At 51.8% G+C, this 15142-nt stretch overlaps 1 protein-coding gene across 14 annotated transcripts in view; it reads right to left on the bottom strand.

Moving 5' to 3' along the window:
• The window catches only part of SHB (SH2 domain containing adaptor protein B), a 134112-nt gene that overhangs the window by 80140 nt on the left and 38830 nt on the right, over positions 1-15142 (bottom strand). For 13 of the 14 annotated variants that reach the window (XR_016393594.1, XM_089913423.1, XM_022600264.2 and 10 more), the window contains exon 2: positions 4802-4922. The exons of the other annotated variant lie outside the window; for it this stretch is intronic. Coding sequence is in view for 12 of the 13 variants with exons in the window: in XM_089913423.1 (XP_089769549.1) it covers positions 4802-4922 (121 nt within the window). In the remaining variant the exon portion in view is untranslated. The remainder of the gene's footprint in view (positions 1-4801; positions 4923-15142) is intronic. 14 annotated transcript variants of the gene reach the window in all.

Here is a 15142-nt window from a genome sequence, read left to right on the forward strand (position 1 = left end):
TCAGCAGGTCTCTGTGCAACAGGGGCCCTCAAGCCCCAGGATCAAGTCTCCGGGAAGAAGGAAAGAATGGGCTGCTAAGCAGGGATTTGGAGAGAGGTGGCCTACCTATCGGCTCAGTGGGAGGTTTGGCCTGGGGACACCAAATACATAGACAAGGGAGCAGAAAGGAAACCAAGAAGTGGTGTGATCCTTCCTCTTCAATTCACACATGGAAAAAGCCAAAACCAGAATCTGACCTCAAGAGATGGGCCAAGAAAGACGAAAAGCGGAACCAGGACTGCACAGTTGGCATGAGTCAGGCTGGCACTGAGAAAGGAAGCTGCCAGCCCTAACCAGATCCTCTCCTATTCAGAGTTGGTCTCAGGTGCTCCCTTCGTGGGGCTGGATCCTGGGTGTCTAATGATGGGGGTGGACACAGTGAATCATGACATCTCGGAGCTCAGGATTGACACAGACCTCAGGGGTAGCTTGAACCAACCACACATCTGAGACTTAACTACCTTCATATCATCTCCCAGTGCTGGTTGTCTTGCCTCTGCCTGGATGCCTCTAGGGATGGTCAACTCACTGCCTCACAAGACAACTTCACATTTAATCAGTGTGTTAAAAAAAAAAATCTCAAAAGGATCATGACTTTTCTGAGTCTCAGTTTTCCTACCTATAAAAAGGAAAGCTTGGACTGGGTCACTAGCTTTCCAACTGGGTTCCATAGAGCCCTAGGGTGTTAAGGAAATATCTCCAGAGCTGCTGCTGAGGTGAGAGAGGTGATGGGGCCAGAAAATGAGGCCCAGGCATACATGGGTTCTGAGGTTCCATGGAGAGCTGAGCCTCCCCTTTGGATCCAGAACCTAATTCCTGTGGTTGACACAAAGGGGAGTCTGTGGGAGAGGGTAAGTTAAGGCAGACAGAGAGAAGGGGGTAAGAGGAGCCCCTAGAAAAACAGGCATGCTTCTCCATGCCCTCCATCCTAGCTACAGCCAATGGGCTGGGCCGAGTTCTCTGTTCACAAAATCACACCTCCCACAGGCTCCCCACCACCTGCTGCATGGTGCCAAGGACACAGAGGACAAAACCTTACCACTTAATCACAGGCCACGTCGGCCATGCTGGGGAGTCTGAAGATCAAGCTCCAGGGAGTGCACCAGGGCTGGACGGGCCCTGGAGAGAAGTCCTGCGTAGCAGTTAAACAGGGCCTTAGACAACACCCCAACTGACTACCCGGCTGTGTTGCCCTGGACTAATTACTTAGTGTCTCTGTGCCTCAGTCTATTGGTAAAATGGGCACCTCCACTTCAAAGAGTGACGCTGAAGATCCAATGAGAATTCACACCAAGTGCTGTAAACAAGTACGAGAGAACTTAGCAGCAGCCTCCACTGCTGTTGCTGTTATTATTGACCCATCATTCCTTAAACAGGGAAAAACAGAGGCACAGAACGTGCTGCGCAGGGTCAAACAGCCAGTTCACAGCCAAAAGCAGCTAGAAGTATTGTTGACTGCCCACTCCAAGGCTACTGCTTCTCAGGGGGAAACTGAGGCCCAGGGGTCACTTAGGTGACAACTGGCCGTCCCAGATCTGCTTGACTCCAGTCTGGTCTCCTTTCAAACCAGTACAGAGATGCACGTCATCTCAGGCAGAGAAGCCATGCTCTTCCCGGCAGCATTATTCTTTTTCTTTGTTTTTTTTTTTGGCCACAAGGCTTGTGGGATCTTAGTTCCCCAACTAGGGATTGAACCTGGCCCTCGGCAGTGAAAGCATGGAGTCCTAACCACTGGAATTCCCCTGGCAGCATTAGTCTTACGTACCAAAGATGCCTGCCTCGTTCCTAGAAGCTACGTGTACTCATACACATAAATGTTACAGCATCAAAAAAAATGGTCACCCTAAAAGGCTGAATATAACTTGTTCTGTGCCACACCCCCTGCTCCACTGCCGTCCCCAGCACCAACCTCTGTTACCTCCCCCTCCCCTGGGAGCTTCGTGGCAGCTCAGTGAGCTACTTCCTGGAACATTTATATGGTGCTGGCTAACCCAGCCCCCATCCTTGCCATCAGTCACTGCGGTGATGGTGATGTTACACACAAAGAATTCCAAGTCAAAGAGAGCTGCTGCAAGGTCATTACACCCAGAAAACGTCCTGTTTAATCACGTATTTCCTTAAAAACAAAAACACGGGTAAATTTGGGCACAATCTCCAAGGTAGGAAGAAAGCACACAGCAGCAAAGAGAAGGTTGCTTCTTTGGAGAGAGAATGCCTGAGATCCTACCAGATTTCCAGTAAACTCACACTGCCCTGCCTTGGACCTGGCCCCCATGGGTGTGCCTCATTAAAAATTCCACCCAGTTAATCAGCTCCTTACCGATGGGGTCCATGGCAGCACCCAGGAGAGGCCCAGCTCCACTCCAAAGACGCTGAGCAGTGGCGGACCCTCCCCAAAGTCGGGGCTCCCAGCAGATGTTCCCACCCATCCCCTTCAGCCCCCTGCCCCCATGTTCCAAAGATGCAGGTCTGGGCCTCTCCCTTCTGCTGGTGTGACCCCAGGGAAGTGACTTGTCCTCAGTCTCCCTCACCTGTGAAATGAGACAACACCTCCTTTGCAGGGGCACAGTGAGGTTTAAAGAGTGTGTATGTCACGGGGCCCAGCATGGAGCCTGGGACCTGGCAGAGGCTTCCAGCCTCAACAGCTCCTGCCATTTCCTCATGCCCGGATACCTGGGCATCAAACTCAACATTACACCTCCTCCAGCACTCAACCCCAGAGTCTGCCCTGCTGAGCACAGGCCATGCTGGCCAGTCCGCCTCCAACTTACTATGTGTCCTCGGGCAAGTCCCTCTCCCTCCTAGCCTCAGTTTCCCCATCTGTAAAATACGGCTGTTGGGTTTGGATGACCTCAAAGATCCTTTGCTGCCCCCTGATGTCTGAATGTGCCAGTGTCCCAAAGTTGCTCCTGGACCCACCACACCTTTAACCCAGGCCAAGGCCCGCTGAGTGCAAGACTAGTGGAAGCTACAGGGAGGCGCAGGGCCACGGCTGCCACCACTGGCCCTGAGGGCTGAGCTGGGCTCGGGGCTGCTTCTCTGGGCCTGATGCGGGTGCTGGCACATGGGTGGAGGTGATGGGGCGTGATGGCAGGAGTGGGTGTTCCTACAGGCCTGAGGTGAAGACTCCACCAGCAGATCTGCTTTCCTGAGTTGCTGGAAGAGAACAGGCTGCTCCCCACCTTGGGACCCTGGCCCCAAACACATACTCACCTCTTGGGTTCTTGCCGCCCATGGAGGCCGCTTTGCCAGGAGAGACTAGAAAGATGGGAACGGCCACAAGAGGTGGCCCTCCAGCAGGCTGGCCGAAGTCCCTCTGGTCAATTGCTTCCTGCCTCAGCCCTTCACAAAGTGGCCAGGTGTTCTGGAGGCCACACTGGTGGCCAGAGAATTGCCTTCCATGAGCAGGAAGAGCATGACGCAGAGTCCTGGAAGCAGGGCCTGGACTCACACCCAGATTCTTCAGCAATTATCCTACAGGGTCTCCGCAGCCCGAGAGCTAACGTTCAATGCGGGCCCAGAATGTGCTAAGTGCTCAGTAACTGTTTCTTCCCTTCCTTCTCCTTCTTCTTCTTTTTTAAAAAATATATTTATTTTATTTTTATTTTATTTTTTGGCCGCTCCACATGCTGGATCTTAGTTCCCCGAATGGGGATCGAACCCACGCCCCCTGTAGTGGAAGCGTAGAGTCTTAACCACTGGACCGCCAGGGAAGTCCCTCGCTTCTTCCTTCTAATTCAGAAGGAATCAAGAGAAAGTGCTCAAAGACATGAACACAAATAAACAATAACAGAGTCACAGAAGGAGGCACGTGAATCCCAAATCCTGAGACACACAGGGCACCAACTCACTAGGCCTCAAAATTCGGGGGGCTACCTGCCCGCGCTCTGCAGCACGTAATGACTCTGCTCATATCACTGTCCTGTGCAGGGTCCGAGGGGGCCAACCCACACAGCTGCTCCTCTGTGCCTGGACCATCCTCCTGAGCCAGGAGGACGTTCATGGGGGGCTTCTCCTCTGCCCGTGATCTCCCTACCATCCGCCCATGCCTGGGGTCTGTTGAGATGGCTGATATCTGATTAACTGCTCATTCTTTAGAGATGCTCCAAGTATCATCCTGGCAAAAAGAGACCCCCAGGATACCACATACCTGGCCACATTCTCCTGGGCCCTACTCCATTGCTCTGACAGGTTTTATCATCAAGGGCCAATAGGAAAACAGCCAAAGGAGGAAAGTCTCTGTGTTTCCTGTAAACCTGCCACGTAGACCATGGCTCTTTAAGCTGCTTCCAGCCCTAAAACAAAGATTTTCTTGTATGGGGCCAGGGATAATTCTGTCCCTAACGATGTAGCCTGCCCCCTTCTACTAAGTAATAAAAGCAAGGTGACCCAGCTGTTTCTTTTATTGCCCTGGCTGCTAGGAAGTTCCAAGCTAAGTTTTCCATCTCAAGTGCTGTATCTTTCTTTAATCCGAAATTTCTAAGAGAACTTTCCCCCCCACTTCCCCATGTACTTCTTAGTCCCTATCTTGGTTAACTGTACTTGGTACCCTGGTATCTGGACTGCCACTGTGCCCTGCCAGTTTCTTCCTGAGGTCGGTGAAACACGAACAGATAAACTGTGGTAAAGATTCAACACGGCACTGCCCCCCAACCACCACCTTGAAAGTACACTCCTTCACCTCTGGAGGCTGGCGGGTGACCACAGGGCCCGTCTGCCTCCCCGCTGAGTTGCAAGTCTCTGTGCCAAGGGCTCTGCTTACCTGTCATGATCCTCTGCGCCTCATAGGGCTCCATGTAGCCAGCACTCTCCCCCTTTCCCGCTTTGCTTTTCAGATCATTCTTGGCATCAAAGGGATCTGAGTAGTCATCAGCGATGGTCACCTGCAAGGAAGACGGCAAGCGTGTGAGTCCACCTGTGGCTGTCTAATTCACTTCTGTTCACAGCCAGGCTTTGCTCCAACAAATATAAACTGAGCCTGTGCCAGATGAGCAAGGAGTAGGAGGCAGAGGCAGGAATCTGAGCTGGTGCCCACCCTCAGGGAACTCTGATTCTTGCAGGGGTGACAAGGGGCCCATGCTGCAGTGCTCCATCGTAAGGGAGGGGCCTGAGCCTGCATATGTAGGGTGGCTGCTCCGGGCACAGTGAAGTGAGGACAGAAGGGCATCTCGGTACAGAAGCACAGAGGCAAGAACTTGGAAGGTGTCTTCGGGGAATGTGACTTGCTCGATTTAATGGAATGGAAACGGAGGAAAGTTGGAAATGAGCTCGCAGAGAGCCTAGAAATGCTGACATGCTCCTGGTGCTGGCTGAGGCATAGAAGAGCTTGCCTAGAGATGATTACGTCCAGCGTTCCATTTTCCCCAAATCTGGAACACAACCATCCCTTGGGTAACCAGGCAACAATTTGGTGAGATCAATGCTCTGCAAAGATGACTGAGGTCCCAGACAGGCCCAGTGAAAACACCAAAGCAGCTCAGGGATGAATGGATAGACTGCCAAGGCCAGCGAGGGCCTTGGAAGCAACACATCAGAAGACCCTTCCATAACAGATGGGGAAACTGAGGTCCAGAGCGGGCACCTTGGCTGGACCCTCTGCCTCCCAGAGCCCTTCCTGGACTCCTCACTTGTCTGTATTCCAGAAAACAGCAAAGTTCCACAACAAACAGAGCAGTCACCTGGGGCTAGGCAGTGGGGACAGCAGGAGAGTCCCCTAAGAGTGTGAGAATTTGAGTTTTGAACACTTCAAAGTTCCACATTTTCCCTGGAGAAGGGTAAGAATTCTCAGTTGGAGGCTAAGAGTAAACACAGCAACTTTTCCTCCCATTTCTTTTTTTTTTTTTTTTTTTTTTTTTTGCAGTACGCGGGCCTCTCACTGTTGTGGCCTCTCCCGTTGCGGAGCACAGGCTCCGGATGCGCAGGCTCAGCGGCCATGGCTCACGGGCCCAGCCGCTCCCCGGCATGTGGGATCTTCCCGGACCGGGGCACGAACCCGTGTCCCTTGTATCGGCAGGCGGACTCTCAACCACTGAGCCACCGGGGAAGCCCTCCTCCCATTTCTGACTACCTAACCTTCAGGAGAGGCACTCTCACCAGAGGGGAAAGGACAGGAACCCGCCAAACCCGTTCCCTTTCAATGCACCCTTTGCTCCACCACAAACTCACTGTGACTTCTGCCCCTTTGGTCACACATCTGGCAAAGGGCAAGTCCTCAGCCTCCCAGCCAGGGCCACCCAGCTGCCTCTCTCGGGAGGGGGTAGGTTAGCTTTTCTCTCAACCCTTGGGGTTTCATGAATTGTTATTTAAATTGTGGGGTTAATTAGAAACCACAGGAACCTCCACTCGCTCCCAGCTCCTGGAATGTAAAGCATTTGAGTGGCCTGTAAACCCAGGGGAAGGGAAAATCCCCCTTTGTCTGCCGGGTCATGGCAGTTTGCGGCAGCAACCCTGGCAGCATGAGCCAGTGACCTCCAGTTGCCGGGAATGTGATGCCCGCAGCCCTGTCACTGGCGTGTGGCTGGGAGGGCCGACGGGAGGCATAGCACATAGCAGTCACTGCTCCCCTAAGAAGAGCAGGCTTATCGGTGGAAGACCCAAGGCTGGAGCGCCCGCAGTCTGAGCATGTGCAGCCCCGCTGCCACTGCTCCACTGTGGCCATGGGTCAGGCTCCAGTGCCAGCAGGGGAGCTTCCAGATGCTGACACTGTAATCGTGGCCTTTCTGGAGGCTCACTGAGCTCAAATGACACCAGGCAGGGAAAGATGGGGGAGAGGGAGCGCTAGGGCCCGCCATGTCTTTCATAGGACATTTCTACTCTACCACTTGCAGAACACATTAGGGAGAAAATTAAACAAGTGAACCACTGTCATACAGAACAGCTCAGATGCCAATCAGTGCATGTAGGGTTTTGGGTCTCAGAGTTCAAGGGGCCTGAAATCTAAAGGAGAAAATGATGAACCTGCTGTGGATGACATCTAATCTCTTTTCTCTCATCCCGGCCTTCCTTACTGTCTCTTTTCAGAATGAACACCCTCCGTCTATTCTGCAATGAAGAAGGGAGCAAATATTTCCCCAAGAAAATAAAATCACTTGAGGGGATTAGCTGGGGAGGGTGCTGGGCTGCAGTCTCTCCGTAATCTAGAAATCAACATTCCAGCTCCTCCCGGAAGTGCTCTATGATTTGCAAACAGAGGCTAGCAGGATGTAAACCAAATCTTTGTTCGCCCTGGGATGGGAGCTCTGGGAGGCCTTCGGTTCAGCAGGCGCTATCTGTATTTTCTAATTAAAATGAGATCTGAGCGTGGGCTGTCACGGGGGCCCTCTGGCTGCCTGCCCTGCTTACTTCCGTTTCAATAAGAATTTACAAATCCTAAAACCAGGAAAAGCTCTTGGTCTCTGCTGACATATGGTTCCAGTTATACCTGCTGACAGTTGAAAATCCTTCCGTTTAAAAAAAAAAAAGTTTAGAATTCTGTTAGTTTAAGAAGCAAATCGGAAGATTCCTAAAATGTATATTTAATCAATTTCCTTTCAAACTTCAAAGTGAGGTTGGTAGAGGGGAGGGAATTTGAGGTTTGAGCAACGTGAAACTCAGCAAACAATCACTGAGCTGTCTGACCTTTCACAAAATCATGTCCCGGTTTTTGGAGTAAAAATTTAACCAGGTGTTAGGAGAGTTGAGTGGGGAGTTTAACCAGAGTGCCGTGCGACGTGCCACAGGCCTCAGGTGCAAGCACTGGGTAATGTGACCCAGGGACACTGTAAGTCAGGATGGCCAGGCAGGGGGCTTGAGTGAAGGCTGTTGATTTTCTGAGTTAAAAGAAAGGAAGCAAGTTTGCCCAGGAGTGGGCTTGGATTCCTGGGGGGGTTGCTTTTGCTTTGCTTTAAAATGCCCCAGTTAGCGGACAAGTCTCTTAAATCTAATTAAACAATTCAAGCAAAAGGGAGCTAGCCGGGACTCCTCCACAGGTCAGGCCACTTGGGCACATGAGAAGCCTTCCTTGATTTTGATCTTGGATTGGCAAAGACCCAACATGGCACTGAACCCTTCAGATGGCTTGCTTGCCTTACACAGGGCAGGCGAAGAGCTGAGGGGGAACCCAGGCCACTGGTCCCACCATTCCACCATGGAGCAGAGCAACAGAAAGATGGGCTGTCAGAGTGTGGCTACCTAACTCATAGAACACACCTTCTTTTGCTTTCTTGGCCTCCTGGGATAGGCATACCGGCCCATCTCTGAAAAAAGAAGCAGGGTTATGGCTAAACCCCAGGCAGGCCTTTTCTTGCTGTCAAACAAAATTGGAGACCCCAGGTTAGCCAGTGCCCCTGAAGGACTTTTATAGGCTCATAAAGCAGTGAAACTGGGAGCTGGGGGTGTGTCCTCGAGAGACCTGTTCCAACCTCCCATTTTTGTACATGGCCCACTGCAGTCCGGAGGATTCTAGAATTCCAGCACACCCAACGCCTCTCTGACAAGGCTCTGGGAGCTGGCTGCAGACTGGAGCTCCACAAGCCTCCTTTCTGCTTTGCATACACTGCTGGGTGGAACTGGTCCCTGCCTTCCAGCAGTCTGAGGCCTGGGTGTTTTTTCTTGGGGATTTAGTTTCATGATAGGAGGTAGTCTTCCAATTTATCCCCAAAGGGAAGTGGAAAGTGGGTGTCTCCACTTGGCCACATGCCCATATGCTTTAGTGAGACAGTGGCACCTGCGTTGAGAACTGGTTCCTCTCCATAGGCTCTGGGTGGAAAGGTAAATTGGTAGAGTCACTGTGAAAGATAACTTTGGGAGCGTCCACTAAAATCCAAAAATGCACATGGATTAACCCAACAATTTCACATTTCAGTATTTATTCCCAAATGTGCACAGGGAGACATGGGCAAGGATGCTTACTGGAGCAAGTAATAAGGAGAAACTGCAAGCACCTGCTATGCCCATCAATAGGGGGATTGCTAAATAAACCGTGCCAGTTTCACACTATGGGATATTATGTAGCAGGTTAAAAAAAAGAAAGTAGTCGCTCTATGGCTCTATACATAGTGCTCCAAGACATAGCTTTGGGTGGAAGAAAGCAGGCTGTAGAATGGTAAATACAAGATGATTGGGAATTCCCTGGCAGTCCAGTGGTTAGGACTCAGCGCTTTCACTTCTGGGGGCCTGGGTTCAACCCCTGGTCAAGGAACTAAGACCCCACAGGCCGAGCGGCATGGCACCCCCCCCAAAAAAAAGATGATATCTATTTATGAAAATTAAACAAAAACCTGTATCTCTATTTAACAAAAACGTCTGGGGAGACAGACACTTCAAACTGACACCTCTGGGAGGAGGGAAGGACTGGTAGTTGGGTGATGAAAGGAAAATAAAAGGAGACGTGTATGTAATGTTAACACATTTTTCAAACAAGAAAAACTTATTAACATACTATAAGCAAAACTAAACTTTTCCAAAGCACTCCTCTTCACAGGTTATTTTCGGTACAGTAGATAAGATAGGAATGACGCTTGTTTAAAAAAAAACAGATTCCTAGCCCTAATAACTTGTATATTTTATAAGCAACCCAGGTGATTCTTATGATTAAAGTTTGGGAAAGGCTAAGTTAGAGCTAGCCCCCTCGCCCACCAATCTAAAGCTAAGCCTCCCGATACCACTCTGGAGTTCCACTTTTCCCAGATATTTCTCAGCCTTGTTCATTAAAGTGAAGCAAGAAGTCAGTGTTCAGTGCAGCTCTCTCTTGCTTTCTTCCCTGGGGGTTAACTGGAGTAAGAGACGATCCAGCATGCCTTGGTCCATCTCCAGAATCTGAGACGCAGGAGTAATGGCATCCTCTGTGCAATCCTGAGGACTGGCCCGGATTGAGCAACACGCTTGAGCAGTGTGGGAGGCAAGACCCTGACCTGCCCAGGAGGGGAGCCCGGGCCAAAGCCTGCCCTGGCGGTGAGGATGTGCAAGGCTCTCTCTTTGGAAGCACAGACCCTTTCAGAACAAGACTAGCTGGCTCTCAGCAAACTCTCCAGGAAGATTACCTGGCTCCAGGGAAGGCTGGTGGGACCGCGGAGAGAAGCCACTACTGAAATATACCGGTATCCCTGATAAAAATCACTCAAACCTGCTAGGAAAAAAAGGGACAGGAGACGGAGTAGCCGCCACCTTCCAGGAGTGGGTGGCCTGCACTGTCCCCACTGCCCCACAGGCAGTGCCCCTCCAAGCCATACAGGCACCTATGCTCTGCTGTCTGTGGGAACTGGCAGCATCGGGCTGCCCCAGCTCGGCCACTTGTGGGTTGAGGCAAGACAAGTCTCCCCCACCCTGTGCTGCTCTCCTCTCCCTGGAAAGTGAGGGGGCGGCACCCCATGAGGTCCTGGGTCCTTTCCGAGCCCATGACTTCTTCCTGCTCTACTCCAAAGCAAACTGCATGTGAACAAACCTGGGAATGTTCTACATGGTCCCAGTTGGACTATTTCCTTATCAATTCACCGTTAAGACTATGCGTTAGCTTTCTTAATGGTTTGGGGGTCATGGATCTCTTTGGGAATCTGATAACTGATGAAGTTGTCGCTCCCTCCATCATGTTTATATAAGCCTGCAAAGTGTTGGGCACATCTCAGAAAGGTCAGGAGCCCCAGATAAAATGACCAAGCTCCCTCGCATTTGAGCCACTTTAGAGAACAGCTAAGAGGAGAGGTGCTCTCTCTGTCTTAGGGAGGTGATAGGTGCTGACCCTATCATAATTCAACACACCTGGCTGAAAATCCAGGCTGGTGTGTGACTGGCCTGCTGTTTGACTGTGCGGGGGGAGGGGGTCACCGTGAGAGGACTGCCTGGGACTCTGTGGGTTGGCTTGCCAGCTTGAAACCCAGGAGCCACACAGCCCTCTGGAACAGGGGCAACCCGGCCCTCTCCCCAACTCTGGGAGTCAGGAGGGCTCCTGGAAGGTGAGCAAACAGCGTGCAGGGCATGAGATGGCAGCAGCAGCCAGATGGCTCCATGCTTCTGTCCCCATCAGGGGACTGGCAGGCTGGAGTCCTGGTCTTCCTTTGGGACCCACTGTGACACAGGCCCTGGCAGGCCTGATGTCCCCAAGATGGAGGCTCTGTTGCCATGCCGACCAAGAGATGGCGTTAAGAAAACAGGGATCTGGGGGTCTGAAGAGAGCTCCCAGTGACCGGGGGCTGCCTGGAGAAGAGGCAGTGGACAGATGTTCTGTATAGACTGAGAACTATACAGAAGCAAACTCAGTGAGTCAGGAAGGACATCTAACAGCTAATAAAAGGACACACTGCCTGGGCGCTGGAGCGCCAGCCATTTGGGTGTCCAAGCAGAGGCTCTAAGGTGGGTGTCTGCTTTGGGTCGAGGTCAGGCAACTGGATACCACCTGTCTGTGCTCTGTTCCTTAGCGCAGCTTCGGCTGCCCCCACAGCAGAACACAGCCTTCAAGAGATCCATGAAAGCTAACACATAACGCCTTGGTGGGTGGCTGTCTGCAGGAACTCCACTGTGACCGAGGCGGGTGGCATTTCCAAAGCCTCAAGGCTGACCAGCGGCAGCTGGGCTGCAGCAGTTGCCTGGGGCTGTGCAAAAACACAGAAAGGCGGGTGGCACCACAGAAAGGACACAGTCAAGCAGAAACAGCCGGGATAGAGAGTTCTGGACCTGAGCTGGCTCTGCTACACCCTCACTGGGTAACTCCAAGCAACCTGCTTTATCTTTTTGAGTTTGAGCAATTCATCTGTGAAACGGGGCAAAATTGCCTGCTTTCTCAACTTCACATGAATGTTGTGAAAAGCAAATAATGACATGATTTGGGGACGTGACAGTAGTTGATAAAGAACAGGCTATGGTGGCCCCTTCTGGGAGCCCATGATCAAGCTGGGGTCTCTGCCCACGAGAAGCTGAACATCTAGTCGGGAAGACAAAACAAGCTGGGGTTTCTTCTCAGCTGAGAAGAAACCCCAGCTGAGGCCCCAGTGATTACACAGAGAAAATTGGCTGCAATTAGGCATGACAACAGCTGTCACATTTCTCAACCACAAAAAGAAAAATGTTTGTGAATGATCCGTTTTTCCCCCTTTTATGCTTTGGGTAAGATGCACCTAGTCGGGGCACCTGGCTAAGAGGTAGAGAACCTCAGGGCTACCCTCCACGTGCTGAGACAGCAGTGTGCTCCCGGTCTACGCCTGCGTCCAGGGCTCGGAGGGGTCCACAGAACTGGGCTGTGACACACGCAGGGTTATGGGGACACCCCGCCCCATGCAGAGATACAAGCAAGCAGTCCCTGCTTCCCTCTCCCTGTCCCCGGCTTTGACCATCATAGACTAACTCTCCTTACAGGCACAGCAATAAATCATTTCCGACATGGTAAGAAAATTAATTTGGGGAAGATTAATTAGCTACCTTCCTGCATTCAGCCGAAACTCCTGGAAATCAGATGGTGGGGAGGATGCTTTTCCACACCAACCTAGGACCAGTTCCCTTTCTCTCCCTGAAGGTCTGACTCAGTCATGCAGAGTCACCTCAAAGTTCTAGGCCCCACTTTCACGCATGGAGGTCAAGTGCTCTGCCCACAAGGCTCCGGGGGCAAGAGCTCACAACTTCATGCTTCAGTCATTTGGGACAGTCGTCACTATTCAAGCAACCGCCATCTGTTTCTTTGTGCAGACCCTGGGTACTTTAGGGTAAATGCTTCTTTACAGACCAGCCAATTAGCTGGCCCATGTCAGGAGGTGGTAGTCTCCACTGGTCTTTCCAGTCCTGCCCCTCCCAAGGCCACAGCTGCTTGCCTAGACACCTGCAGGCTCCAACTTGTCAGGAAAAATGCATTCCAAATTACAGCCTCTGTCAGCGCCCCTCGGGCCCTGCTCTCTCGGCCCCCCTCTCTCTCACACGCACACCCCACCCTCCCTCAGTTTCACCCCGTGGAGAAGGCTGTGGGTCACGGGTGGGAGGCTGCGGGAGTGGAGCCCAGCCTGGCCCTCTGTTTACCCCAGAACCTTGCTGTTATGTGGTAGGGACTGGCTTCTCAGCATCTCTCAAGCAGTGGGAGGTTCTTTTTTGAACTCAGAAATAGCTCTATCCTAGAACTGCTTTCAGCCAGGACCTATGGACAGAGAATTCAGTGCATCCCTCCTTAGGACAGAAGCACATGGGGTCTGCAGTCACTACATGTGAGGTCAAGAGCTAAAAGGGCCCTGGGAGACGGTCTAGTCCAGTGGGTTTCAAACTTTTATGTGTGTAATTTGTGCAAAGGAACCCCAATATGCTCCACTCTCCACAGCCTGAAAAGCATGAATCTACTATCCTAGAACTGCTTTCAGCCAGGACCTATGGACAGAGAATTCAGTGCATCCCTCCTTAGGACAGAAGCACATGGGGTCTGCAGTCACTACATGTGAGATCAAGAGCTAAAAGGGCCCTGGGAGACGGTCTAGTCCAGTGGGTTTCAAACTTTTATGTGTGTAATTTGTGCAAAGGAACCCCAATATGCTCCACTCTCCACAGCCTGAAAAGCATGAATCTACTGGGGGGCATGAGGTCTTGGGGAGGGGGAGTGAAGGTCACTGCCAGAAACAGGTAACCAAATGTTTCCTCACTCTCAGGTCCACATGGTTTCTGCAATACCGGGATGGCCATCTAATTTCTCTCTTAAAGTCTTTCTTAAAAATTTCAGGGCATATCCACCACAATTACCCCCCCAGAAAAAACACCCTAGCTCCTCTTGCAAGTACCTCCACCCCTCCCCGCAGACAGCTCCCTGTGGGAGGCAGCCCCAGGCCAGGCTCAGTCCACCTGGGGTCACCCATTGGGCCTCCCCTCTTCCTCCCCTGAGCTCTGGCTCAGCACTACCCAGCCCTCCTGCAAACCCCATCAACCTGCACCCACCTTCCCAGACAGTCCTTTCTTCCAAACTTCCTGCTCAAAGGGGGACAGGTGCCCCTCCTGAGGTTTGGGGCCACTGACTAGAAAGTGCTCTCAGACCAGACCTGGGACAGGAAGGGTAAGGTCAGGATTTTCTCCTTCCCCTGGCAGGGCACTCGGTAGGAGGCTCTATCATCAGGAACAGGGAAATGGAATGGCTCTGAAAGTCAGTTACCTCTGGTGTCTCAACCTCCTTGCCTATAAAATGACAGCAGAGTGAGGATTAAATAAGCCAACCTCAGCGATGTACTTAGAACGGGTCTGGCACACGGCAAGCCCCAAGAAATGTCAGTTCCGATCATCACCATCTCAACGCATCATCCAGCCTGATGGATTCCCTCCTCTAACTGAGAAGGAAACTGAGGCCTGGGGAGGGGAAGGGCCTTGCAGAGGTCACCTGGATGTCCTGTGCAGTAAGGGGATGCTCATTAGCAGGGTGACAAAACCGGCCTCCCACCAAATGCCAGCTGCATGAAAATCCAAGTCATTTGGTGACCTACATACATATTTATAGCCTGCCTGCTTCCAAAGTGGGTTTTAGATGGCTGAATTTGAGTCATTTTTCTGTCCCATCCACCATTCCCTTCCCAAGAAAAGATCGGGAATGCCCGTGGGGTTTTCTCACAGTAACAGGAGGCTCTGTCCAATAAGAACAACTTCTCCCGTGGACTCACAGGAAAAGTATGTAAAGCAAAATGCAGAGCCCAGACGCCAAGGCCTCTCCTGAGGGTTATGGCACCTCTGAAAACCAGGCCTCCGTGCTCCACGCAGGGCCGGGAGGGAGCAGGAGTAGCCGAGCAAGGCGGCGTCTCCCACCAGCCTGTGTTCCGTGCTCAGAGCCAGGATTAAGGGGAGATGGGGCTCAGGCTGGCACAGGGCATTTCAATAACCAGCAACAGTGGTGCAGGACCCATTCTAAGTGAAGGGTCATTGTCTCCGGATGAGGCCCGTTAGGATGATTCATGCACATTTCCAACATGACAGCCTCAAGGCAGCCCAGGCCAGGCCAGAGTGTCTTTAAGTGTTTAGTGCAAGCAGCACTAAACAGCTGCCCTCCCCCAGAGTCACTGCCTTTTTATGGAGGACACGCAGCATCGGCCATAATCACCACCACCATATTTGAGGGTTTCCAATTATATTCGGCTTAATAGTGGGTGCTCAATAAATGGTGATTCACTTTTGAAAATAATGCCAT

This window comes from Delphinapterus leucas, chromosome 6, assembly GCF_059928025.1.
Source record: "Delphinapterus leucas isolate spDelLeu-1000000601 "Yukka" chromosome 6, BTC_Dleu_Yukka2, whole genome shotgun sequence".
NCBI classification, from domain to species: Eukaryota; Metazoa; Chordata; class Mammalia; order Artiodactyla; family Monodontidae; genus Delphinapterus; species Delphinapterus leucas.